The 25,675-nt window shown below is 34.0% G+C and overlaps 5 protein-coding genes and 1 pseudogene across 6 annotated transcripts; 4 read left to right on the forward strand and 2 right to left on the reverse strand.

Annotated features, from left to right (window-relative positions):
• Positions 1 to 127: 127 nt before the first annotated feature.
• On the reverse strand, positions 128 to 2,357 carry LOC123211520 (WAT1-related protein At3g28050-like). 2 transcript variants are annotated; one of them, XM_044630300.1, is made up of 8 exons: positions 2,206 to 2,357; positions 1,902 to 2,131; positions 1,757 to 1,819; positions 1,558 to 1,674; positions 1,076 to 1,307; positions 814 to 972; positions 566 to 717; positions 128 to 445 (listed from the first exon to the last, which is right to left on the reverse strand). In XM_044630300.1, the coding sequence occupies exons 2-8, from the start codon at positions 2,090 to 2,092 to the stop codon at positions 298 to 300; spliced, it is 1,062 nt and encodes a 353-aa protein (XP_044486235.1). In that variant the 5' UTR covers positions 2,093 to 2,131; positions 2,206 to 2,357; the 3' UTR covers positions 128 to 297. The 2 variants fall into 2 exon arrangements, with proteins under 2 accessions (XP_044486235.1, XP_044486236.1); XM_044630301.1 differs by lacking the exon at positions 1,757 to 1,819 and having other exon boundaries at positions 1,902 to 2,331.
• Positions 2,358 to 3,218: 861 nt separating this feature from the next.
• LOC123210753 lies at positions 3,219 to 5,793 on the reverse strand (annotated as a pseudogene).
• A 3,315-nt stretch (positions 5,794 to 9,108) lies between these two features.
• LOC123212497 (RING-H2 finger protein ATL48-like) lies at positions 9,109 to 11,113 on the forward strand. Its single transcript, XM_044631658.1, has 2 exons — positions 9,109 to 9,296; positions 10,721 to 11,113. The coding sequence occupies exons 1-2, from the start codon at positions 9,221 to 9,223 to the stop codon at positions 10,891 to 10,893; spliced, it is 249 nt and encodes an 82-aa protein (XP_044487593.1). The 5' UTR covers positions 9,109 to 9,220; the 3' UTR covers positions 10,894 to 11,113.
• Positions 11,114 to 13,051: 1,938 nt separating this feature from the next.
• On the forward strand, positions 13,052 to 14,996 carry LOC123212495 (protein RICE SALT SENSITIVE 3-like). The gene is made up of 7 exons (XM_044631655.1): positions 13,052 to 13,334; positions 13,428 to 13,484; positions 13,566 to 13,733; positions 13,825 to 13,915; positions 14,035 to 14,076; positions 14,175 to 14,231; positions 14,324 to 14,996. The coding sequence occupies exons 1-7, from the start codon at positions 13,063 to 13,065 to the stop codon at positions 14,855 to 14,857; spliced, it is 1,221 nt and encodes a 406-aa protein (XP_044487590.1). The 5' UTR covers positions 13,052 to 13,062; the 3' UTR covers positions 14,858 to 14,996.
• A 3,843-nt stretch (positions 14,997 to 18,839) lies between these two features.
• Positions 18,840 to 21,367, forward strand: LOC123212494 (probable inactive receptor kinase At2g26730). The gene is made up of 2 exons (XM_044631654.1): positions 18,840 to 20,283; positions 20,653 to 21,367. Exons 1-2 carry the CDS (start codon positions 18,840 to 18,842, stop codon positions 21,189 to 21,191), a joined length of 1,983 nt encoding a protein of 660 aa, XP_044487589.1. The 3' UTR covers positions 21,192 to 21,367.
• A 782-nt stretch (positions 21,368 to 22,149) lies between these two features.
• Positions 22,150 to 23,933, forward strand: LOC123212496 (RING-H2 finger protein ATL46-like). Its single transcript, XM_044631656.1, has one exon. The coding sequence runs from the start codon at positions 22,599 to 22,601 to the stop codon at positions 23,700 to 23,702; it is 1,104 nt and encodes a 367-aa protein (XP_044487591.1). The 5' UTR covers positions 22,150 to 22,598; the 3' UTR covers positions 23,703 to 23,933.
• Positions 23,934 to 25,675: the final 1,742 nt, after the last annotated feature.

Below are 25,675 nucleotides of genomic sequence, written 5' to 3' on the forward strand. Positions count from 1 at the left end.
TTTCATTTCTTAGTGTGATGGATTTTTACCCATCTTGGGAAAGAGTATTGTATCTTTTATCAGCTTATAGCTTTTCATAGCCAAAGGTTTTCGACTTCTCACTTCCAAATTTCGGGGAGAATAAACCTGGCCTAAAGAAGCTGGAATACGTTTCATAAATTTTACCAGACAGTCTAGCTAACCCAAGCCTTCATCAGAATTGAACTTACACGGTATGCACAAATCAGGTTAACTAGTGAGAAAGCTGTTCATGCTTTCCCAAATTAAAGTTGAACAGCAGAGACTTATTACATTAGTTTAAACATTTATGTGGCTCTCTAAGAGAGGGGTCTTTTGCGAAGATACCTGTTGTCTGTCATATTTTTCACCTTTACTCTCTTCTTCTTTGGACTGTGCCCATATCACACCGTAGAAACCCACAACAATTATAATTGCTCCTATAACACTGCAGAATGAGTGCTTTCAAGGTTAATAATATATTTCAGCTTTTGAAGGGGTTGGATTTCTTTTCTATAGCTGTTTTGATGTGCCGGAAGCAGTACATTTTAAGTACAGAGATTGTTACCTTCCAATATGGAGTGTGTCACCAAGGAAGATGGCACCCATAAAGGCAGCAATAGAAATCCCCACAGGCTTGAACATGGCAACAAACACAGGTCCTTTTCTTCGTATGCACCATGCTGTTACACCACATATCACCAAATTCCCAAACACTGCCTTCAAAAGATAAAGAGAGCCAATAGGCTACTGAGTTTTTTATGGATAAAAAATGTTAAGTTAAAGAGGTGGTCAAGACTAATCTTGTATCCTTACTGCATATACGACAGAGATGAGCTCAATATCAGGCCTAATTTTCCATGCATCTGGGTTTCTCTCCCCAATCAATGAAATTATTGTACACTGAATGGTGCCAAAGAAGCAGCAGAAGGTGACTAGAGTCATCTCTGATGGATATCCTTTAAGAATTGCTGCCTTCAAATATAGAATGAACAGATGTTAGTTCCATTCTCACAAAAATTATGAATTAGTAAAGAAATACACAACTTTCTAGTTATGGCATGAAATTGCCTCTTGCCTGAGAAACGTTCAGTATAGCAACTGATAAACTAGCAGTTGCAAGGAAAATGCCCCCAATGACCCAATCATTTGTTGTGGTCACGACAGTTGAGGAAGATGGTTGAAGCTGAGGCACAGCGCCTATTGCAGGACCCTTGTAAAGGGTTACAATCAATGCTCCTAATATTGACACCAAAGTGCCCAATATTTTGACCTGGCTTCCTAAACTTCTAAAATCCGACTTTTCCATCCTTACAAAAACAATTAATAAAAGGTCAATTGGCCAAACATCATACAACCACTAAACCTCTATGTTCACCATATATCTTTAATCTTCTCAAAAAAAAAATTGAGATATTCACTGATATAATAAGGAAACATTACTCATTTTTTAGTTTAGATTCAATAAAAGAAATATTTTTTTCCCTTGGAATTTCAAGCTAATTACAGGGCAAGCACTTTCCCATCTCTCTTTAATGAGTTATAGAAAAAAAAAAGAACCTGAAGATAGCTGCAAGCAAGAAAGTGAATGCTGGTGTTAAGTTGCCCATTGCAGAAGCAAGAGTAGGAGAGCTGTAGTTGATACCAGTGGTCACACAATTCTGCATCAAAGTAATCCTACAAAAAGCGCAGAGCACAATCAAATTCCAATTCTTCCACCATTTCTTAAATCGAACTCTTTAAAGGCAAATACACATACCCCACCAGAGTGAGGAGAAAGACTTTACAAAGGAAAGAAAAGGTCAGTGGAGGTCCCTTTCTCCTACACATAGGACACGGATCAAACAAAATATAAATCTGGGTAACTTTTGATTATCAATATGAAGAAGATGAAATTTAGCTACCTGATTATGATAAAATAATATGGGAGGAGTATGAGAGAAGCAATAACATTTGAGTAGACAACAAAGACGAAATGACTCAAGCCTGTAGACATAGCTGCTTTGCTGAGTGTTGTAAGACCAACAGCAAAGGTCTCAACAGCCACCATCGCCACAAACGGCAGCAACTTCACCACAAATGACTTCACTCCCATCACTCTTTCCCTCTAGATAGATGTTGGGGAAAAATTGATCTGTGAATTTTTATTTCACTATCAGAAGTACTATACTATTCTCGAGATCATCACAAAGAACAGTGATCATTTACCTTAGACTATTAAATGACTATCTGCTTCCGTGGAAAAATACCCAAAGAAGAAAAGCTTCTAAGGATAGTGTTTGAGATATTATGAACAGAGCATAGGAGCCATTGAAATGTATTGTTCAACCTTCCATTATTATTATTGGCTAGACGGTGAACCCATTCGTTTACTCTTGACACATGGAGAACGTGCCAATGTGAAAAGAACAAAATTTATAGCCAAAAGACAATGCCGGTCCCAAGGTTTTCTGAATTATCAATTAACACCTTAAGTTTCAAAAAGTCATATTTCCACTTGTCATCAAATTCCGTCAGTGAATTTTATTAAGGAAAAAAGCAGTCAGGTTATTTTACACAAATTTTTTTATTCTATTTTTTTTGTTCAAAACTATGTATATTTAAAGATGAGCTAAAATTCTAAAAAAATATTTAAATTCTCTATTTGATTTGGTGATTTCAATACAATAAAACCGAAAATGGAGAGAGAGAGCCGATGAATACATGGGTGGGAAGATGAAATCAACTAGTAAGATTTTGATCGTAAGAGAAAAAAGAAAAAAAACTCTAAAAAAAAATTAACTTTTCAAATTTTTGAATAGAGAAAAATTATTAGTTTTTTAAATTTAAAAGGGAATTAAGATATAATTTTAGTTTTTTAAAATTGTTTTATTAAATAAAAAATTTTAATAAAATGATATATATTTATATTTTTAAAATTTGATGGATGGGAGTTTAAAAATACACCAAACATCATATGGGAATAAGTCTTGTGGCCTTTATACTATTAACAAAAAAAAATTTTAACAAAATAATAAATTCTAAATTTTTAAAATTTTAGGGGTGTGTTTTGTAAGGGTCGCCGAACATTATATGGGAATAAGTCTTTGGCCTTTGTACTATTATTCACGCCGACACAAAAGGGGATGACTTTTTTGCTTTAGGACAATCTGCGTCTATGTGCTGCCTCTATTCAAACTCAGACTTATAATTGTCATTAATTATATATATATATATATATATATATATATATATATGTTGACCGAAAATTCAATAATTTGACACATTGGCAATAATATACTCCGCTGCCATCTTGCTTTTTCCTTGAAGTTAATGTTCCCTTGTTTGTATAGACATGTTGAGGATTCATAGAAATGTTGCTAGATAAAGAGTTGTCAATGTCTGCGGATACTGGTCCTCCATATGAAGACTACAAAGGCAGCAACCCTGGATATTCTTACAACCCTTTGCATACCTTCGGCAAAGTCTGATGATACAGGAAATGAATCTGGATTATTATAATGTAGGTTCAGCAAATTTCACATTTGAAAACAGTCACTACAAGTTCTCTTCTGCAAGATCTTGAAACATGTCAACCTCTGTAGGGTGGAGTTGCAAGCCGAGAATCAGAATTAGAAGTTATTGTATGCAAGAGTTTTCAACTTTCCCACTCCCCAATTCAGGGTAGGAGACAGTAAGATTTAGCATAGAGAAGAAGCTGGAATGCTGGAATACTTTGTCATATATTTGACTTGACTGGTTGAGTTTCTGATAATCAGAAATCAGCTTATACTGTTTGCTCGAAATAATTTGAACCGTGTGCACAGATCAAGGTCAACTTGCGAGCATGTTGCTCATGCTTTCTCAGATGATAAATGAACCGCGGAAACTAGCAACTTGGGTTTACACATTTATGTGGCTCTCTAAGAGAGGAGTCTTTTGCGAAGATACCTGTGGTCTGTCATGTTTATACACTTCACCTTTGGTCTCTTCTTCTTTGGATTTTGCCCATATCATACTGTAGAAACCCACAGGAATTGTGATTGCTTCAATAACACTGCACAATGATGAGGAACTCATTTGTTCAATTGCTTTTCAGGTTATTATAAAATTTCAGCTTTTGAAGGTGTTAGATTTCTTCTTTTATACGTCTTTGCAGGTGCTGGAAGCAGAATTATAAGCGAAGAGACTGTTACCTTCCAACGTGGAGAGTATCACCAAGGAAGATCGTACCGAAAAAGGCAGCAATAGATATCCCCACAGGCTTGAACATGGCAACAAACACAGGTCCCTTTCTTCGAATGCACCATGCTACTACACCATATGACACCACATTCACAAACACTGCCTTTAAAAGAAGTTATAGAAAAGAAAAAGAGAGCCTGAGTTACTGATTTTTTTGATGGAGGATCAAAGATGCAATTAAAGAAATGGTCAAGAGAAATCTTGTGTCCCAACTGCATATAAGACAGAGATGAGCTCTATATCATGCTTAATTTTCCATGCCTGTGGATTTCTCCGGCAATTAATGAAGCTATTGTACACTGAATGGCGCCAAAGAAGCTGTAGAAGGTGACTAAAGTCATCTCTGATGGATACCCTTCAAGTATTGCTGCCTTCAAATACGGAACGAACATATATTAGTACCACATCTAAAAGATTATGCACTAGTTTAATGAAGAATTACACAACTTTCCAGTTGTGGCATGGAATTGCCTCTTGCCTGAAAAAACGATCAATATAGCAATTGATAAACTAGCAGTTGCAAGGAAAATGCCCCCAATCACCCAATCATTTGTTGCAGTCACAGGAGTCGAGGAAGATGGTTGTGGTAGAGGCACAGCGCCTATTGCAGGACCCTTGTAAAGGGTAACAATCAATGCTCCTGAGATTGATACCAAAGTGCCCAAAAGTTTTACTTGGCTAATCAAACTTCTCAAATCCAACCGTTCCATCCTTGAACCAACCAAAAAAACAATCATAATAATGTAAAATGGCAAAAATCCACACAACCAACCCCGAATATATTCATCATACATCTTTGATCTCCTCAAAAGAATTAAGATATTCACTAATATAAAAGGGATTCATCACTCATCTCAGTTCTTTCTATCATCATTTCTCATGCATGTATGTACATGTTTAAATTGATTCTACAATCATCTATGAATTTCTAGTTAACTAAAAGGCAAGAACTCTCCTATTTCTCTTAAATGAGAGAAAATAAATAAATAAATAAAAGGATGAACCTGAAGAGAGCAGCAAGCAAGAAAGTGAAGGCAGGAATTAAGTTGCCCATCGGTAGGAGAGCTGTAATTGATACCAGTGCTTACACAATTCTGCATCAAAGTAATCCTACAAAACACCAGAGCAGAATCAAATTCAAATTCTTCCGCCATTTCTTAAATCAACCCTTAAAGGCAGATACAGATACATACCCCACAAGACTGAGGAGAAAGACTTTACAAAGGAAAGAACATGTGAGTGGAGGTCCTTTTCTCCTACAAATAAAGATCAAAACTTATATAAACTTGGGTTTTGTTGATTATACATAAGGAGGAGGAAATTAGCTACCTGATCATGATAAAATACGATGGGAGGAGTATAATATAAGGGATGCAATAACATTTGTATAGACAACAAAGATGAAGTGGCTACTTTGCTGAGTGTTGTTAGGCCAACATCAAAGGTCTCAACAGCCACCATCGCTGCAAATGGCAACAATTCCACCACAAAGGACTTCACTCCCATCATTCTTTCCCTCTTGCTAGATGCTAATGAAAATTGACCAGCAAATTTCACTATTGAAAGAATTATATTGTTCTAATCATATGAACACTTAATAGAGTGACCACGAAGATTAGTTTTTGAGGATAGCATTTCACATGTTCTATAATTGACTGAACATTTCGTATTTTTCTTATTGATGCAACAATCAACTTTTGGTATCACCATTATCATTTTTTTGTTTTCTTTTGTTTTAAAAGAATTTAATAAAAAAATTACAAAAATTTTAAAAATTTAATCATTTAAATAAAAAAAATGAAAATTTATCCACTCCAATAAATAATAATAACAAAATTGGATAATTTCTATCATCAAAAAAAAAAAAAAAAACGATCGTTTTCAAATATTATTATCTTCGTATTTTAATACAAGAAAGATTACTTCATCTTCTTAATACTTACAAAATTTTAATATCTTTTCATTAACTGCACAGTTTTGTTCATAGACCGTAGGTTTAAAATATAAGTAAATTAATACCCACTTACTTTGCAAAATTAAGGGTTTAATGTATCAAAATACCCCTAAACTTTTAGGTTGATCATTCTTAAATTTTATTATTTTTTAATTGATTCTTTGTATTTTTATTTTTATTCAATTATGATTTTCATATTATATCTTTCGATCCATCATTTCATGAAAAAATGTTATTTCAACAAACCTTGGATGGAAATTAATCATTCGACCTAATTTTTATTTTTCAAGAAAATGTGGGGCAGAACCCATTTGGAAACTATAAGATAGATATAAAATTTCATGAAAATTATGAGACTTTATAGTAAAAAAACCCTGTAATTTCTTAAGGTTTTATAAGTGACACAAATCACTTTAATGATAAACCTTTATGTCCAAATAAACTCATATTAGGATAGTTTGAATGACTATTTCCCATCAAAACTTTGATGAACTAACGATTTTTCATCTTTTAAGTTTAAAAATTTAATTTTCATTAATTATTCACTTTTGTTAATAAAAACTATTACATTAAAAAGCAAAAAAATCATTTTATCTTGAAACTCTTTAATTTCTTCTTAAAACTATTGCCTCAACTTTTACTATTTTTATCCTCATCGAAACTATCGTCTCCACCATTGTCAATTTCATGTGAAGACCTATTACCATCTCCATCACTATCAATTCAACTCTTGAATTGGATACTTTTGCTTCAAATCTCACTACCAATTGCAAGGGTGATTTGTTTAAAGAAGGGTTTGATACTAATTTTATTAACCTGGAAAACTAAATAGGAGGTAACAGTGATAAAGATGGAGATAAGTTTTTACATGAAATTAGTAGTAGTGATAATATAATAATGGTAACAATTAGGATGAAGATAGGGAAGGTTGAAGCAATGGTTTTGAGAGAAAATTAAAAGATTTTATAACGATTTTTATTGATGAGAGTGAATAATAGATAAACAAATGGAGTTTTCAAACTTAAAAAATGAAAAATACTGTTTCATCAAAATTCAGGCATAAGTTCTCATGTTCACAGACAACAAGGAATCAGTGTCATTTTCAAATATTTTCAGAAATTTCAAATATTAGTATCTGAGGGTGTCCTTGATCGTTTTAGAAGTATGAGGGAGGTCCATGTCCTTTTCCCAAAATTTAGTTCTGGTTTCAAACCTCCGTGGACCAATTTTATCCACGTAATATCAACTTAAAATTTATTTTTTAATTATTTTAACAGTTAAACATAGGCCTAATGATTATTTATCACCTTAGCTTTGATAAAATCACATTTCTTACCCTTTAAATTTGAAAAGTTTGTTTTTCTACCTATTTTATCAAAGTCAACGGTTGAAGATTATTTTTCTCACTTAATATAATATATAATATTATTATTAATATACTTACACCTGTAATATACAAATAAATTTATTTTTTATAATTCTATTTAATCTTTTTTTTTCCTCTTCCTCATTTCTTGATAGTTGGTTCTTTAACTTCTTTTACCTTCTTCAAGATTTTCTTTAGAAGCCAACACAACAAACATATACAAAGTTCCCAAAATCAAAGCTACAAATTTCTAATCAATCAACATTTAAGGGTTTTTTTTTTTAACCAAACTAAATCAGTAAAATGACTTATTATAGTTATAATAGAGTTTAAAAAACCCAGTTTTGATTATTTAAAAATTCAAAAATATTTTAGGTGATTATAAATAATTGAAATAAATGATATAAAAATAAAAGATTTGAGTTATATCTCAGGTGTCGAAAAAGAAAAAGTCAAAATAAAATCAATTTTAGAGATGAAATTCTCAAAGGAGATAAAATAATTATCGAACCAAGTGTAATAGTTAGAGAAAAGAATGAAAAATCATGTAAAGAAATTGAAGTGGAAGTTGAAAGAATCGAAGAGGAAGAAGAACACAAAGTTGAAGTATTATATGAGGTTGAAGAGAAAGATGAATATGAAAAGGAAGATAATGAAGGGAAAGAAAGTTAAGAAATTGAAAGAATAAAGGAGAATCTTGCGAAGGAATTGAAGAGGTACTATGACTAATAATCGTGGCAAAGGAGAGAGCGTTGATGTGATAAAATTTTTGGGTTAACTAGTATTTTGTTTAAATAAATACCAATATTTTTAAAATCAAACTGGTGATCGAATCAGTTATCTTATTAGTTTATGATTCGATTGTTTCAACTTATTATCAAATTATAATGAATAAATTTTGCTTAAAAATTTATAAAAAATAAAATTAATCAAGATACTCATATCTATAAAGATTAAATCATATCACTTTTAACAAGTAACAATTATTTATTTGATTTTAATGAAATAATTAAAATAAAAAATGTCTCAATTTTAGATACAAAAAAAACATAATTTTGTAAGTTATTGTTTATAAAAGAGATTTCAATAGATATGAAATACTTTTTTTTCTTCTTTTTAATTTTATTTTTGAACTTATATTTATTACAAATCTTTATAAATTCATTCATTCTAATAAAAAATAATCAAATTATTTAAAAATAATTAAATTTTCAAAAAATATCTTATATTTTGGTCAAACTTGATTCAATCGATTTTGACGTACTCATCTAATTTGATTGGATTTAATCGAGTCAATAGATAAACCGTTTTTTTATGTTAACTAGACCGGACTTTGAGTTGATTATCAGTTCAATCAATTGAACAGACCGGTCTGGTCAGGTTTTAAAAACATTGATAAATACAGAAAATATTTTTATCTTTTCATTGATTTAATAGAAAAATTAATTGGTTTTGTTACCAAATTTAACAAATGGACGGATAAATAAACTTTTTAAACTTATTAGAGCGCAATGTTATTTCATAAAAATTTGGATGGACATGTTATTCAGCCTAAACACACATATATTTGCACAACTCGATTCCAAATTGGAATCCACAAGCCAACCAAACTAAACGGGGAGGAGCTAAATAGGGCCGAACCCCGACATTCAAGAACTCGTAATCAGACAACAGAGACGATGGTTGCGGTGGAACCCAGTTTCGAGGACTTATTGGAGGAGAACAAGCGAGTCAGGAACCCTCTTGTTCCCGTTGGTATATTTTTTATTACCATCTCAATGTTTTCTTTTTATTAAATATTTCCATTATTGGTTTTCGTAATTTTTTGTAAATCGAAATTTGTGGACGAAGTGGACTGGTTTTTTTCTATGCTTATGTTCATTCTTGTACATGGATTTGGGATTCTTGCTATATTGTTTTGTGCAAATTTTCGTCATGTGAAGGAGAACCAGCCTCACTACAGCCTCAGTAAACACCTCTGTTGTTTCATTCAGGGATTAAGTAGGTGGTTTTGAGGGCAACACACAAAATTTACGTCGCTGGTTTTAGAATTCTTAGTAATGATTATGCTCCCGAAGCACCAGTCAATAATAAAAGAAAAGCTTTAGATTCATAAATTGTTTGTCGTGTCTATTAGTTACGGGAAGTGGATCAGTTCGTATTGCATAAGTTGGATCATGTGCACAATTATTTTTTTTTTTTCCCCAAAAGATCCACCACAACTTATATAAGATGAATTCTTATAATATAATGTTGGTTTGGTGCTGTTTGCACACTGCTAAGTACTACTTTGTAAAAAATGAAATTTTCACTTTTATGCTCTCTTCGTGCTTCTTGGAGAAGGCATCACTTCTTCAGCTGGGGCATTATTTGTTGTTTGATTAATGGTTGGCAGCAAGCAGCCACTAAGTATCTTGAGTTGGTTATGGAGTTTCTTACAAGATAAAAGGTTTCAGCCAGATAGGCTATGAATGATCCTAGCTGTTCTGTTGGAACACTGAAATCTATGCACTCCAAGTTAAATTTAAGCCAAGCTTACCTGAACCTAACCTATTTGGATCCTTCTAGAAGCTGATTGTCTTCCAAGTTGATTGTTCAAAGGTCTAGATATTTTACATTGTATCATGTGCCTCATAGTATTTTTATTTGTTCAAGTGTTTCACTCACAATGTTGTTTCCTTTATTGATTGGTCTTGGTGTGGCCTTTTAGTTGCCCATAAAGTTTCTTTTTGCTCAGGCTCATGATGCTCCTTTCAAAGTTTTAGTCCTGTTTTAGCCTCATTCAAATTTTTATTTCATTAATATACATTTGTATGTTCCCTATAATATCTTGTTGTATAATCCCCTTTTTGCTATTATTACCGGTATTCTTTTGATCGGTGAGGTTTTAAACCTGAAATCTACTGAACTCTACCCTACCTTTCCATTTATCATCTGAGTTGATGCGTCCAGGCTGAACCTTGTTAGATTGATAGGTTATATTATATTTAACTCCTAATTATAAGCATTTGAGTTTCATTTTGGGTTGCATTGCTAGCATTGATGGTTAAGCTGTTTAAACTAGGTTAGTTCTTATACTTTCATTTCAACTGATATGAGATTAGACTGAATTGTGCTATGTTAGTTTTAGAGTAGAACTCTGTATTCAATCTCAGATATATTTGATGTATGTGTCACAGGTGCACTTATGACAGCAGGAGTGCTCACAGCTGGCTTAATTAGTTTCAGACAAGGAAATTCTCACCTGGGTCAGATGTTAATGAGAGCTAGAGTGGTTGTCCAAGGTGCTACGGTGGCCCTCATGGTGGGCACTGCTTTTTACTATGGAGATAATCCATGGAAACCGAGATAGGCTAAAACAATTTTGAATTCTTCTAGTTTGTCATGTAATTCTCATAATGGTTGAAATTATTTGCCAGATGCCCCAATCCATGTCATTTTTGTTTCAATGTTATTTTATGAAATTAAAGGTGACAAATAGTTGCAGCCACCATATTGTACTCCCAATGGAAGATTTCGTGTTATATGCTTATGCTAAAACAATATAACCATAAAAAAGTGTCTTTTGTCAATCTATTTTGCAGCTAAACAGCTAATGTTGTGCCATTTATCTATATATGCTACAATATCCTCTCTGTTTTTCAATGGGAAGATGTGTTCCATATACTACAATTTGTTTTCAATATGTGCCCTCGTTCATAAATTAATGTTTTATCAAATTGCATGACTAAAAATTGTTAAATTCTGCACTAATTCCAGTATACCTACAATTCTTATCCTTCCAAAGTTCTAAAATATTTTTTCATGGCTTTTATGAACTTCATGTTTATTACAAAGCGTTTAGAGACCATATGGGGCTTTCTTCATAAAGATTGATGAGACCCTGTTGGAATACTCTTTCACAAGTCTGCTAATAGCCCAGGAAAGTTCATCACTTTGGACTTTTCTTTCATAATATATTGGTATAGTTCCGTTGCTGCATGCAGAAACCTTTAGAAATAAGATGATTTTTGGATTATTCCTCTCTTTGAAGCATGCTCATATTTGAATCATATCCTTAAAATCTGTGGGCCATCACCGTGATCAATAAAAATTTATGGTAAGCTATTCAGCATGCTAGATATAGGAGCTGTAGGAAAATATTTTGCAAAATATCCTTTGATCAAACGTTGCAAAATTCTAATCCAGCTTAGCTGTGATGATTGAGGAAATTCATACATTTGAGCCCACCATCACCATATGATACTTTCAGAGCATTAAACTTTCTTGTCCTAGTGTGGTACTATTTCAGAGCATTAAAATTTCAGATACAGCACATTTTGGCATCATATTTCTTCTTTTCTCATGGCTCCATGTTTTAATCATTGTACGGCTCTGCAAATCCATCAAAAAAATCCGTGTGGGTCTATGTAATATATTCCCAGTTCAATGAAGTTGCATATAATTCAGTCCGCTTATGAACTTCGTCAACAAAACATATTTTGAAGAGGCAAAAGTTCAATCAAAATTTTTTATGCTGGGAAAAACAGGTGAGGCAAGTTCAGGAGAGGATCCACGCATGGTCAATATGAATGCATTATCAGACCACAATGAGACCATCAGTCTAGCTTTATCAGTGAAGTGGCAAAGGCAGAACATGTGCCAGCTCTATCTTACAAAACTGTATCTATGAAAGATCCTCAGAGTTAATGCGGCATCAGATGTTAGTAGAGAGTGGGAGTGGGCCCATGCTGATTGATCTCTGTTTCTGTTTTTGTTGTTTATTGCCTTTTATATATACTGGTTTATGATTAAAATTTATGGATATATGGTGTGATACTGATATATAGGTTCAAGGGGCAAGGAGAAGTCTTGATTATATGCATGATTATCGCAATGTAAGTAATACTATTATCTAATAATTATCTTGATTTTGCTACCAGACAGAGGTACATGGAGGATCATTTCTTGAATTAAGAGGACAATTAATTTGATTCGTACATATGGGTCCTGCATGTGAACGATTTCAGCTTTCAAACGAGGTATGATGCATAATGTTGCTCAAGCTGATCAGATAAGGTGGTATCATGGGGTACTATTATCATCCCTTAGTGCTTCCCCATCACTGATGACTCCCAAGAACTTGTTATATGTGTAATTAATTTCATGGGTATTTGCAAGTAATATCACAAATTTGCATTGAGCTGGCTCTCCCCCACATGGGATCTATTGAGTTGGTGGATGATAATCATTCTGTTGTAGAGAAGCTAGGACCATATATAGATGCTCAATATATTCAACCGATCAATCATGTATTCATATTTATGTAGGGATTTGTTATAGACATGCATGTACATTGAAATATGTAACTCATCAAAGTACTGGTAAGCTGGCATGTCCAATACATTCAATAATTAATTGCATGTGCGTTATACTGTTTGGAAAATGAGAAATTGGGAGAAAAAATTACCGGGGAGTAATTGAGCAGGACTTATTTGTCACTACGCTCATCACTTGTCAGAAAAGTGCAGGGGAGGAAATAATGGAGAAAGAGAGAAAGAAATATGCCACAATGTGCTGCTTCCTTGCTCCCTCACCTCAGAATACAAGATGCTGCACTAATATATATAATGTAGACTGCTACTTCGACAGTAAAGAGAGAAGTTCATTGATGGAGGAGTATTCAGCTGATAATAGCCCAGTAGTTGCTACTCATCTCCTTCAGCACACATTAAGAAACTTGTGCCATGAAAACTCCCTGTGGGTTTATGCAGTTTTTTGGAGAATATTACCAAGAAGTCATCCACCACCGGAGTAAGTTTGATAAATGAAACTATAGTTTTAACTATATAGAGGCCGTTTTATTTCTCTTTCCCTCAATTTTTTTTTCGTTGGCTTTATAAACAGTTGGGATTCTCTTCAAAAGGGAGCTCATAACAAGTCAAGAGTGAACAGGAGAAACTGGTAACTCCTTGATGTTCGTTAAAGCTAGTTCATTGAATCCCATTTGATATATATTTCGGATGGCTAATTAATATGTGCCAGGATGCTTGCATGGGAGGATGGTTTCTGCAACTTTTTGGCTTCCACAGCTGGGAGCAATCCTCCGGGAAGCTCATCATCAGATGACAAGAACTGTGATATCCAACTTATACGACTCCAACCTGAGCTGTTTTTCAAGATGTCACATGAAATCCACAACTATGGAGAAGGGTAAGGAGAAAATTACCGCCGTTTTGTTATATGGTTTCTTTCCCTTCTCGGGGATTTTAAAGTCGAATTAAAAACTGGTCTCTTATGGCAGTTCGATAGGAAAGGTTGCTGCAGATCGTAGTCATAAGTGCGTTTACAGTGAACAAATCAATCTGTCTGTGTGGCAAAACTCTGAAGACCTGGTATTAAATTAAGTAATCTGAATTAATGCATGGGTTCTCATTGACATCTTTTACGTACTTTCATCTGCTGACCCAAAAAAATATTAATTTCTCATTGAATATATATATTCTCTTTGCAGCACCCAAGGACATGGAAAGCTCAGTTTCAATCTGGAATAAAGGTCCATATCGAGAATCTTTCTTTATTCTGGTTTATTTGCTTTCATTGTGTGAGCTGCATCTTCTGCTAAACCAAACTACTACATGCTTTAAACTGCAGACGATTTCTTTAATAGCAGTGGACGAAGGTGTTCTTCAATTAGGAGCTTTAACAAAGGTGAACCATTTACCCTACCATTAACATGATCTAGAAAAGAAACGTTCTTTTTGCTTCTTGCTTTAATAACCCAATTCATTTTTCATTTTCAGGTCCCAGAGGATCTCATCTATGTTGCTGAAATCCAGAAGAAATTCAATGATCTCCAGATTATTCCCGGTTTCCTCTTACCACGTCCTTCATCTTCATCTCCATCACCAATCCACTCAACTACTTTGCCCTTTCAAGTTACTGCACCCATCATCATCCACAATCCATTTCCGATCGAGGCCTTCAATGATTCTATCATTAGTACACTTCCAGATGATCAATATTACGAGACATCTCAACCACCAGTCAATGCTACAACTCCCTTGACATCACACATGGAAGATGTCTCCGAATATTTTAATAAACCACTTATGCACACTTTTTTATCAATGAACAGCCTCGAGAAACTGCTCATGAAGCTCCCCTCAGTAGCTCCACCACCATCATCTAAATCTTTGCCTTCCTTGCTTCAGTTCCCTGATGAATCATTGCCTTGGTTTTCACCCTCGCAATACCCATTGATGGGAATCGATCAAGAGGAGGCAAAAGATCATCAGATGATTCAGATTCATCATGAACAGAGAGCTTGTCCTTAATAAGCTAGCTTCAACTAATGTAACTCTCTCAAATTCAATATATTATTTACCAAATTTCTGCTTTCAGTCGCGATGTTTATGTATGTTCTAGGAAAGCACTCAAATCTTAACGATCTAATCCAAGAAAATAATTCTCAAATTTTTATTTCGTTGGATTAATTTTTACATGTATCAATAAGCACTAAAGATCAACAATTATTTATTAGATTTCTAACATTTTCTATCTGGCAAATGAAATTTTGACTTGTAACAAGAACTGATAAGGTCATGACATGACATGGGAGAAGAAATCCTAGCTGTAAGGATTCGAGGATTACGAGGATATAAATTGTCATGATCCGAAAATACTAACTAGTGGACTGTCATACAATTATGTACATTCCGTATTAATACTCAAACCCCACACGCACTCTTCTCTTACAACACAGCCGGCTTGGTCTTACAAGTACTCTCCACAAACCCAAAAATGAACCCTCAACACCAGTTGACTCCCACATGCATTCTCTTTCCTCTTAGCTTCATCATCGTATAAATATTAAGCCCTGATTGCAGTAGTGATTCAATAGCCTTTTTGAAGCTCTTCTCTTTTTGATATAAAGTGAAAGAAAGAAGGGAAGGAGAGGTGAGTGAAGGATGGGTTCATGAAATGAAGATGCAAAAGCTTCAAAGTCTTTTATTTGAGGAAGCAAGTTTATGTCCTGGAAGCTATTCTCAAACTTCACCAACCATGACCATTTTCATAGTGACCTTTAGGCTCTTTTTTTAAAGAGTTTCAACATCTTAGCATCAACCACAGTGAACTCTGAAAGTTTCACCATTGTTAACTGTTTTGAGATAGATCATACCCACGGGGAGATAGAAATAAATTATAAAATAGAATATTATATTGTTACCTAAAGTATCTTTTTATCTCAAGTTTCTATTCCTTAACTATGAAAATTCTAAACACTTACTCATGAGGGGTTAAGTCTATTAATTTCAAGGCAAAATCGTTCCTTCATCTATAATATTAAAAATAAATTAAAATTTAATCTCATTCCCTCCTCCCAAAACCCTAAAACTAAAAGTTTATCCCTTAGGCCAAATTTAAAAAAATGATATTTCCCCTTTAGGGTTTAGTTTTCAATTCTCAGTGTCAAATTCGACGCCATCGTTGGCGACAAAGATTTTTCAACACATTACCATGCTCCAACGGCCTCTCTCCCTCCTCTGGAACGTCGATCGACAAAGATCTTGTTTTTATCTAGGAAGACAATTGTTTTCCCAGACACCTGACGAAGTTCTTCGTCTCCCCAGCTTTATTCAACATCAATCAGACATCCAGTTAAAATGAGAGAGATCGTCGGAAGGAGAGAAAGTTTTGGGAGGGAGAGGCCATTAGCAATGACACTAGAGTTTGAAAACTAAACCCTAAGAGAGAATACAATTTTTTAAAACTTGACCTATAGAGAAAATGATTAGTTTTTAAGGTCTAGAAGGGGGAAAGAAACAAAATTTTAAGGGGTTAGGGTTCTGTTAATTTTAACCTATCATAGGTAGATAAATAAGATTTTCAAAGTTAAGAAATGGAAACTTGAGATAAGATAATACTTTTGGTGAGAAATTATCCTTTAGCCTATTGTTGTTTATATGAAAGTATATTCAAATTTCTAATAAGGCCAAAAGACTTATTCCCACCCGAGGTTTGTTCAACCCTTAAACGTATACTTGCTTACTTTTGAAAACTCAAATACCCACCTATTATCTAAATCCGTTAGTAAAATTTGTTAATATAATTGAAAATTACTATTTTACCTTTATTTTTATATTATTCAAAATTTTATCTTCAACCCCCCCCCCCCCCCCCCCCCCCCCAAAGTTTAGAAATATCATACTTGCATCATGTATTCCACCATTTTCACAAACAATGTCGACGACTTCTCCCCTCATCCCGGCCCAATGAAGAAATCCAAGGAACTCTGACAACTACTTCCTTCACTTATGGCTGACAAAGAAAACCAACAGTGCTATGATAAAATCAGAAAGAGAAAACCCAAAAACTCTGATACTCCTTGTATGAACACTAGTGTCATCGATCCAAAACGAGTGTTGACGAACCGACCATCCCTTTCCTCCTTCATTGCCCACCAAAGGAGAAGGTCATTGTCCCGAACCGATTCGATGAAGATGAAGACAAACTTCAATTTGATGATTTGGGTCTGGATGAGTCATCTTTGATTTGTCGTGCGTTAATGTTTCTTCGTCTATCATCGATTTTCATGGTCGACAGTAGAGAGAGAAGGATGAGATGAAGGTGGTCTCGATTAGAGTTTGGTCATAAGAGAAAGAAGATAAAAATTGAAACTCTATGCGAGAAATATAACTTTTTAAAATTCAATAATAAGGAAAATGTTAATTTTCTAAATTAATGAAAGAAATAAGATAAAGTTTTATTGTTTTTAATATATTATAGTCAAATAACGATTTTATCTTTAAAGCTAACTGATTCTATTAATTTTAATATTTCACAAATAAGAATTTGAATTTTTAATATTTAAGGAACACTAATTTGGGACTTTACTAAATCTTGGGAGAGAATAAGTCTTTTTTGGCCTTCCAATAATCCAATCGATTTTACAGAAATATTAATTTCAAATAAATTTAAAAATTTTAAATAAAAATAATATAATGTTATAATATTGATATTTATTTACACACTTTCATCATTTTGAAATATTTTACAGTAAAAAAAAATTCAATGGAAAACATGTTACTGACAGTTTAATAAAATTGTCGGTGAAGATAGAATTGTATGGACACACGAATGTTCATATAAAATGTTAAACTTGATGAATGATAGGGGTAAAATTGAGGCAGTCTTAAAAACTAATTCAAATAAGAAAATTTATATTTATTTGAAAAATTATATTAAATAAGAGAGATAAGATATTAGAAATCAACCCTAAAATCAAATAACTGAGTTCTAAGAAACTAGAATTTGCAAATGTATTAAACAAAAGTTTGTAGAATATAGACTAATTTGTCTGAAACACTCCATTTGGCCAAACAGGCAGACCTTGGTTGCCCTGATTCATATCTAGTCGACACCTCCTATTGACCAACCATTTTTGTTTCTACTTTAATCTATTTTTTAGCAAAATCCATGGGTTTCGGCCAAAAAATTGTAACCCAAAAAACCTTACTCATTTTGGGAATTAAGAGATGTTTGATTTAGTTAATATTTTATTACTAAAATTAAAAAAATTACTTTGGAAATTTTCTTTGAAGACGGGCTTCTGGCTGATGATGATATTGCAGGCCATGCAAATCCATACTGACCTGTGCAATGTATCCTTATGACAGTCCCATCTGTACAATTATATTATATTTTTATCATGTAATACCCAAGGGATGTAAGAGTTGTTGCCCACCATGAAGAGAGGAGTTGAATTCAATTTTAATATATGAGTATATGAGGGCCCATATTGAAGATGAAGGAAAATAAGAAATTGATAAGCTAATCAAAAGTTTTTTTTTTTTTGTTTTATGCACATTGTCTGTTCTCTTTCTCCTTTTTTCCCTTTGTGGGTTAATTCTGTGGCCACATTATCTTAAACGTTTAAATTTAAAGTTTTGAATATTCAAACATCTAATACAAGTTATATATTTCAATCTGTATTTCTGTTATTCTGAAATTAGCTTGTCTAGGGGATTTGCCTTAATTCTCTTGAGGTTTTATCTTTTGTGAACTGAGTAGGATTACCAATCCAGTTCATTGCAGTTAATTTCTAGATATCCTTTTCGTGGGATATGGATGAATAAGAAAGCTCCATTTGTATCATATATAGACAAGGATTAATGAACCATTCATAAGAGAAGCCAAGTTGACTGCGACACAATATTTGATTTTTCTGACTATTTCATTCAGCCGGCTTCCAGATTCTACAATGTTGATTTAGCCCATTGATCTAATCTGTAAGTCCTTATAGTCCTTCACAACTAGATGCCACAAGTTACCTTTGTAAGTTCAGCCAATTGGCACTTAGCGACGCCTTATTATTTGTTTCTTTCTTATTATGTTACTAGTGACCACTCTAGCTTCATTAAGGAAAATTCGAACTGGAGTTATTTTGCAAACACTTGTCAATCAAGAATGGATCGAATTTCCTTCCGGGCACTGCCAATTTTGATCTTTCTTCTTTTACCAGCTGCAAATTCTGAATTACAAGAAGTGAAGGATGCGCTAGTTCTGTTCATGGAGAAACTTTCACCAGGTAATGCCACAAGAGGTCAAAACTGGGGTTGGAACACAAGTTCAGACCCCTGCAATGACAAATGGGAAGGTGTATCTTGTGATGATACAACACAGCATTTTGTTAAAAGAATTGTTCTTGAAGGATTTAATCTCAGTGGCATTCTTGATTCGAGTTCTGTCTGTACGGCAAAATCTCTTGCAGTCTTGAGCCTGAAAGGCAACAATATTTCTGGAATTTTACCAGAAGACATTTCGAGTTGCAAACAGTTGACTCACCTCTTTTTAAGTGGGAATCGATTCACTGGAAAACTTCCAGATTCTTTATCACAGTTGAGTAATTTGAAAAGGCTTGAAATAGCCAACAACAGCTTCTCTGGCGAGCTTCCTGATGTAGCTCGAATTTCAGGCCTCATAACCTTCTATGTTGAGAATAATCAGCTTAGTGGAGGAATACCAGATTTTGATTTTCTCAATCTTCAGGATTTCAGTGTCTCCAACAATAACTTCAGTGGTCCAATCCCTGATGTCAAAGGCCGGTTCAATGCTGACAGCTTTTCTGGTAATCCTGGATTATGTGGAAAGCCACTATCAAATGCTTGCCCACCAACTTCCCCACCAGAGAAGAAGTCAAAAGGTTCAACTAATGATTTTCTTTTATACTTAGGCTATATTATCATTGGCCTGCTTGTTTTGCTCTTCATTACCTTGAGATTAGTCAGGAAAAAGAAGTCAAAAGCAAAGACTGATACTGTAAAGAAGGGGGTAGCACAGGATACTGGTACCAATAAGCCTAGTAGTACTTCAACTGGATCAAAGACTGGTGATAATAGATCAGAGTATTCTATTACATCTGCAGAGGGTGGAATTGCCAGATCATCGCTTGTAGTTTTATCAAGTCCTGCAGTGAATGGATTGACATTTGAAGAATTGCTTCGAGCTCCAGCTGAATTGCTTGGAAAGGGAAAACATGGAAGTCTCTACAAGGTCATGCTTGACAATGGGGAGATCATGGCTGTGAAAAGGTTGAAAGATTGGAGCATTTCAAGTGAAGACTTCAAGAGAAGAATGGAAAAAATAGACCAAGTGAAGCAACCAAATGTATTGCCCCCGGTTGCATATTATTGTTCTAATCAAGAGAAGCTCTTGGTTTACGAATATCAGCCAAATGGAAGTCTCTTCAAGCTTCTTCATGGTAAAACTTCTCTTTCTATGCATATTTTACTCACTTTTTTGAAGGATTTTGCAGTTGTTGTGGCTTTGTGAATATAGAATAACGATAAGTAGGAATGAACCAGTCATTTAGTCTTTTCAAATTGTATGCAAAATCAAACTTCAACTTGAAATGAACTTGGAATTTTGTTTAGTTTCTACGCTGCTTAAAATGCAGGTGGTGTAAGTTAAAAGCTGATACTCTAATTGGGTCCTGATTACACGAATTCATGCTTTGCTGCCCTTATAAATTAGAAATTAGCATCACTCATATCAATATAGAAGAATAAAATCTAGCTGCAATCAAATATTACTAATATGACCATGCATCTTTGTTGATTTCTGTCTTCAGAGTCCCCAAATGACCAATCATTTGACTGGGGGAGCAGACTAGGAGTTGCAGCTGGAATTGCACAATCTCTCGCATTCATGCATGAAAAACTTCATGAAGATGGAATTGCGCATGGTAACCTAAAATCCACCAATATATTGTTCAACAAGAACATGGATCCATGTGTGAGCGAATATGGCCTAATGGCAATTGAGAATCAAGGCCAATCATCAGCTGCTCAATCCAGCAGCTTCATGAGCGATGTCTATGGCTTTGGTGTGATTCTTCTTGAGCTTCTAACAGGGAAGTTAGTCGAGAATAACGGGTTTGATTTGGCTAAATGGGTGCACTCAGTGGTTAGAGAGGAATGGACTGTTGAAGTTTTCGACAAAGCATTGGTTTTAGAAGGTGCAAATGAAGAGAGGATGGTGAACTTGTTACAAGTAGCGTTAAAGTGTGTTAATCCTTCTCCAAGTGAAAGGCCAAGCATGAATCAAATTGCTGTAATGATCAATGCAATACAAGAGGAAGAAGAGAGATCCGCAGGCTCGGAACCATAATTAGCCAAGCAAATGACTACGGCAACATGTTTGATGTGAAAGAATTTGCTGGGAAATGCCTGTCAATAAGTACCTTAAAAGATGATTAGTTTTTGAAGTTGTAGTATTTAATTAATTGAGAAACAATTCTTGCTTCAAAATTCATTATTGAATAGTTGTAACTTATTCATGTATTCAACAATTTTCACTATTTCATTCATTGTCTGTGTTACTGCAGTCGATTTGTTGGCCATTTAATGAATCTATGACTTGAATTCTAGCCTGTTGATGGCAGATTTTGCAGAATTACTACTCAGGTCAGTTGACAGAGTCCTCTTCTCTGAAAACTCATGCATACATATACATGACTTCAAGAGCTTGTCCAAGTACAAGGAACAAACATCAAAAAGCTAAGAAGAAACAGTACAAATTACAGAGGACTTTGTTGATTGAGGCGTCCACCAACATCAGGAAAAAATGTCAACCATTCTAAAACTCGGAATTGAGTTATGACGACCACTCTTTAATGGGCATAATCATCTATGCATTTAGGTGGCATGCGTTAAAGAAAAAGCTATAGCACATATGAGTCAAGAGACCCACCACCATGAAGTTTTGTCTTTTGATATCTCTTGTATCATCATAGCCAACACGTTTAATTTAATAATTAATCCATGGTCTTATGCCCCATAAATGTAGATTAATCCCTCCTAATAACGTGATTTATCACTGAACTTGCATCAAATCTAAATGAATTATTGTTTCTTGATCATCATTGATCATAGCCTCTCTCATGTTGGAAGAATCAGAGTCAATACACTGCTTTTCTGCCAAGATTGATGGAAATTAAATTTGCCGTGATTAGGAGGCAGTCACACAGAAAAATCAATGTAAGTATTTATAAATGTTGACGATTCTGATGAATAAAGCAGGCAGATGGAAATGTGGTGGTGGCCCTTTTAATCATTCCCCATCTTCCTTGCAGTCTCCTCATTCTTGCTCAACTTTTTCTTTAGGTATCTAAACCTTGATACATGAGGCAAGAAAAGACAACAAATAGTCTCTGAGGCTTATTTGGTTAAAAGGGTGGCCACATATTCTACCAAAACGCCTCTTATGGTTATGGAATCATGTACCCACTGCTACTCTTTCTCTACATTTCCTCCGTTTATTTTGTTCAAGACAAGTTTACACAAAGAGCATCTTGTCTAAGGCTCATGAGCCCTCATTAGTTTTTCACTCGATAGTTTCATTTTGATATTCATTACCTTAATTGAAGAGAATTGAATCTTTTCTTTCTTATTTTTCCATCCCCTGTTCCACTCTTAGAATATATTCTTATTTCAATCTCTCACTCCTTTATCTCTTATTGATTCCAGGTTAAAAAGAGTTTCTGATAAGAGTTTTGCTCTTAGGCCGTTAGCTACAATGTTCAGAGTTATACATGAAATGGAACATAAAGATGGCTTTTTTATATATTCACCTCCTCCATCATCTTCTTCTTCATTATCAAGTCCAAACAGTGCTATCAAGTATGAAAATGAATCAACCCAATCATCATCACTTGGCAGAATCAGTCCGGTGATTCTTTTTATTATAGTAACTCTAGCTGTTGTTTTCTTCGTTTCTGGTCTTCTCCATTTGCTTGTCAGATATCTCATAAAGAGACCGTCGTCTTTACCAATCCATCGATCCAATAATCGACACCCAGAAACCCCTCATGCTTTTCAAAGACAGCTTCAACATCTTTTCAGGCTACATGACTCAGGTCTAGACCAAGCTTCAATAGATGCTCTACCTGTATTCTATTACAAAGATATAACAGGCTTGAAGGAGCCATTTGATTGCGCCGTCTGTCTATGTGAATTATCAGACCACGACAAGCTGAGGTTGCTTCCGAGGTGTAGCCATGCCTTCCACATTACTTGTATAGATACATGGCTCCTTTCAAACTCCACATGCCCTCTTTGTAGAGGGAGCCTTTTGAACTCTGCTCTTCCCACGGAGAATCCAGTTTTTAGTTTTGACGTTTTGAGGGAGATATCATATGGGTTCTCGAGAGAGGCAGAGAATGGATTTTCTTGTCATCAGAGTCCTGCAATTACAGAAGAAACTGCTCGCCCAAAAAGGGTTTTTTCCGTGAGACTTGGTAAGTTTAGAAGCACGAATGAAGATCGCAAAGAGAGAGGGGCAGGAGAGATAAGTAGCAGTAACTTGGATGCAAGAAGATGTTACTCAATGGGAACATATCAGTACGTGGTTGGTGATTCGGATTTGCGAGTGAAATTGTCCCATGGTAGCGCTGGTGTTAGTAGGGATGCAAAGCCTGTCAACGAGAAAGAAGAGCATGGAAATTCTTTAGTTGATGATGAAACAGAAGGGAAGAAAATCAGCAGAAAGAGTAGAGGTGAGAGCTTCTCTGTATCCAAAACATGGCTTTGGTCCAAGAGGAGCAAGCTGCCGAGTTCTTCGGATACACATATGGATATTCCTTCTTTTCTCTCTTACTACAAGTTTTCCAATGAAACGTAGCTCGAATGGGATGCTTATGGCGACGGCAGTACAACAATAGTGCAATGCTCATTGTTTCCAGATGAATCAATAAAATACAGAGATGATATCTTTTCATAGGGAAAAAAAAATGCATATTTGCAGTATACTCGTGTATTTCTTTCTTCTGACTTAAATAAATAAAGAGACATGGTGAGTTTGTCTGTGTAAAATTTAGAATTGGAATCCTCTGCATATGTTCTTCCCCTGCTTGAAAAGCGAATACTGCTTTCTTCGTGGCTCTTCTTAAAAGCAATTGCATAAGTCCGAAGTCTTCAATTCTATAATATTTACCTCATGAAACCCAAACAAATGTTAGTTTGAGCTCGAACTAGTCCATGGGTCAATCTCCTTTTGAGTTTGGATTCAATAAAATAAAATTATTCAAATTAATTTTGTATATTCTTTCTCTAAAATGATTATTTAACTAATTTTCAAATAAATAAGTATAATTTGTATAAATAACATATGAGGTATAAATGTTTTAAAAAGTATAAATAAAAGTCATGAATAATGGTAATTATAATAAAATAACATTGATATAACCAAAACTAGAGTTGAAAATAAGTCAACCAATTCCCAAGCTGCTCACAACTTAGTTTAATTTTTTTTTTTAAACTGACCTCGAACTCAAGCAATTCAAATTAAATTAAAAAAAAAGGCTTGAGCTTGTTATTAATTAGTTTGATGGGTTTATGATTAGTTTAAGTAAAATATCAATAAATTTTATAAAATTTAAAATTTTATATAGGCCAAAAGACTATTTCCCACTCGAGTTTTAGTCTGATCTCAAAAATACATTCACGATATTTCAAAAATTCAAATACTCACTCATGTAGGCTAAATTCTATTAGAATTTTAGTTATAGATAAGAATAAAATTGTTATTTTAATACTGAACCCTAAAAGTTAATATCATGGTTCCCCAAGGTTTAAAAGGCTAACACTTTGTCCTATTTTCAAAGTTTTAAAAGTTAACATTTCACCCTTAGGGTTTGTTTTCCTTCTCTAGCCATCGTCATTTCAATCGATGGCCGACACTTTCTACTCATCTTTTAGATCTAGCTACGAAAGAGACAAAAGACAATCACCCACTACCACGAAAGAGGACGTTCTAGACGACGCCTTCATTGTCTGGACCATGAAGGAAACCTTCAAAGAGAGAGATCACCGTTCACCAAATAGTTGGTCGAATTTGTTTTCCAAACCCTAGAAGAGAAAATGAATTTTTCAAAACTTAATTTTAGGAGGAAATTGTCAGTTTTCTAAATTAAAAGAGAAAATGTTAATTTTTCAAACCAATGGAGAAAAATGAGATATAATTTTATTTATTTTAATAGTATTGATAAAATAATAAATTTATCCCCTTATAACTAACGGTTTTTGTTAAATTTAATAATTGATGGATCAGTGTTTAGATTTTTGAAACATTGTGAGTGTGTTTTTAAAAATGACTTAAAACTTGCATGGAAAATAGTTCTTTGGCCTTTTTTATATATATATAGAGCATTCATTATAAATTTTTAAATCAAGATCAAGTCAAGTGTTTTTATTTCTAACTCTAACTCAAAACTTTCTAACTTGGTAAATTTAAATTTGAGTTCAAATCAAATAGCATTCAGATTGATTCAGTTTGACCCATTGTAAACCATAAATGCAGTATAAAATGGTTTTTACTTTATCTGGATCTAGAAACGCATTCATAGCCCAGTTGCAGTCGTGCCCTTTTTTTCTAAATTCAACTTCTAAAAAACGCGAAATGACTATTCCTATCCAAGGTTTAGTGAAATGACAATTCCCATTATTAACTTTAAAAAACTTAAATACTCTCTTCTATGTTAAAATTAACTATTAAAAGAAGGAGTAAAAATGTCATTTAATAAAACTATTTAAAAGAACTAAAAATTTATCATATCTTTTCTTAAGTATAATGCTTTTAAGCAAATCTCGCATCAA

This window comes from Mangifera indica, chromosome 3 (genome assembly GCF_011075055.1).
Source record: "Mangifera indica cultivar Alphonso chromosome 3, CATAS_Mindica_2.1, whole genome shotgun sequence".
Classification (NCBI taxonomy): Eukaryota; Viridiplantae; Streptophyta; class Magnoliopsida; order Sapindales; family Anacardiaceae; genus Mangifera; species Mangifera indica.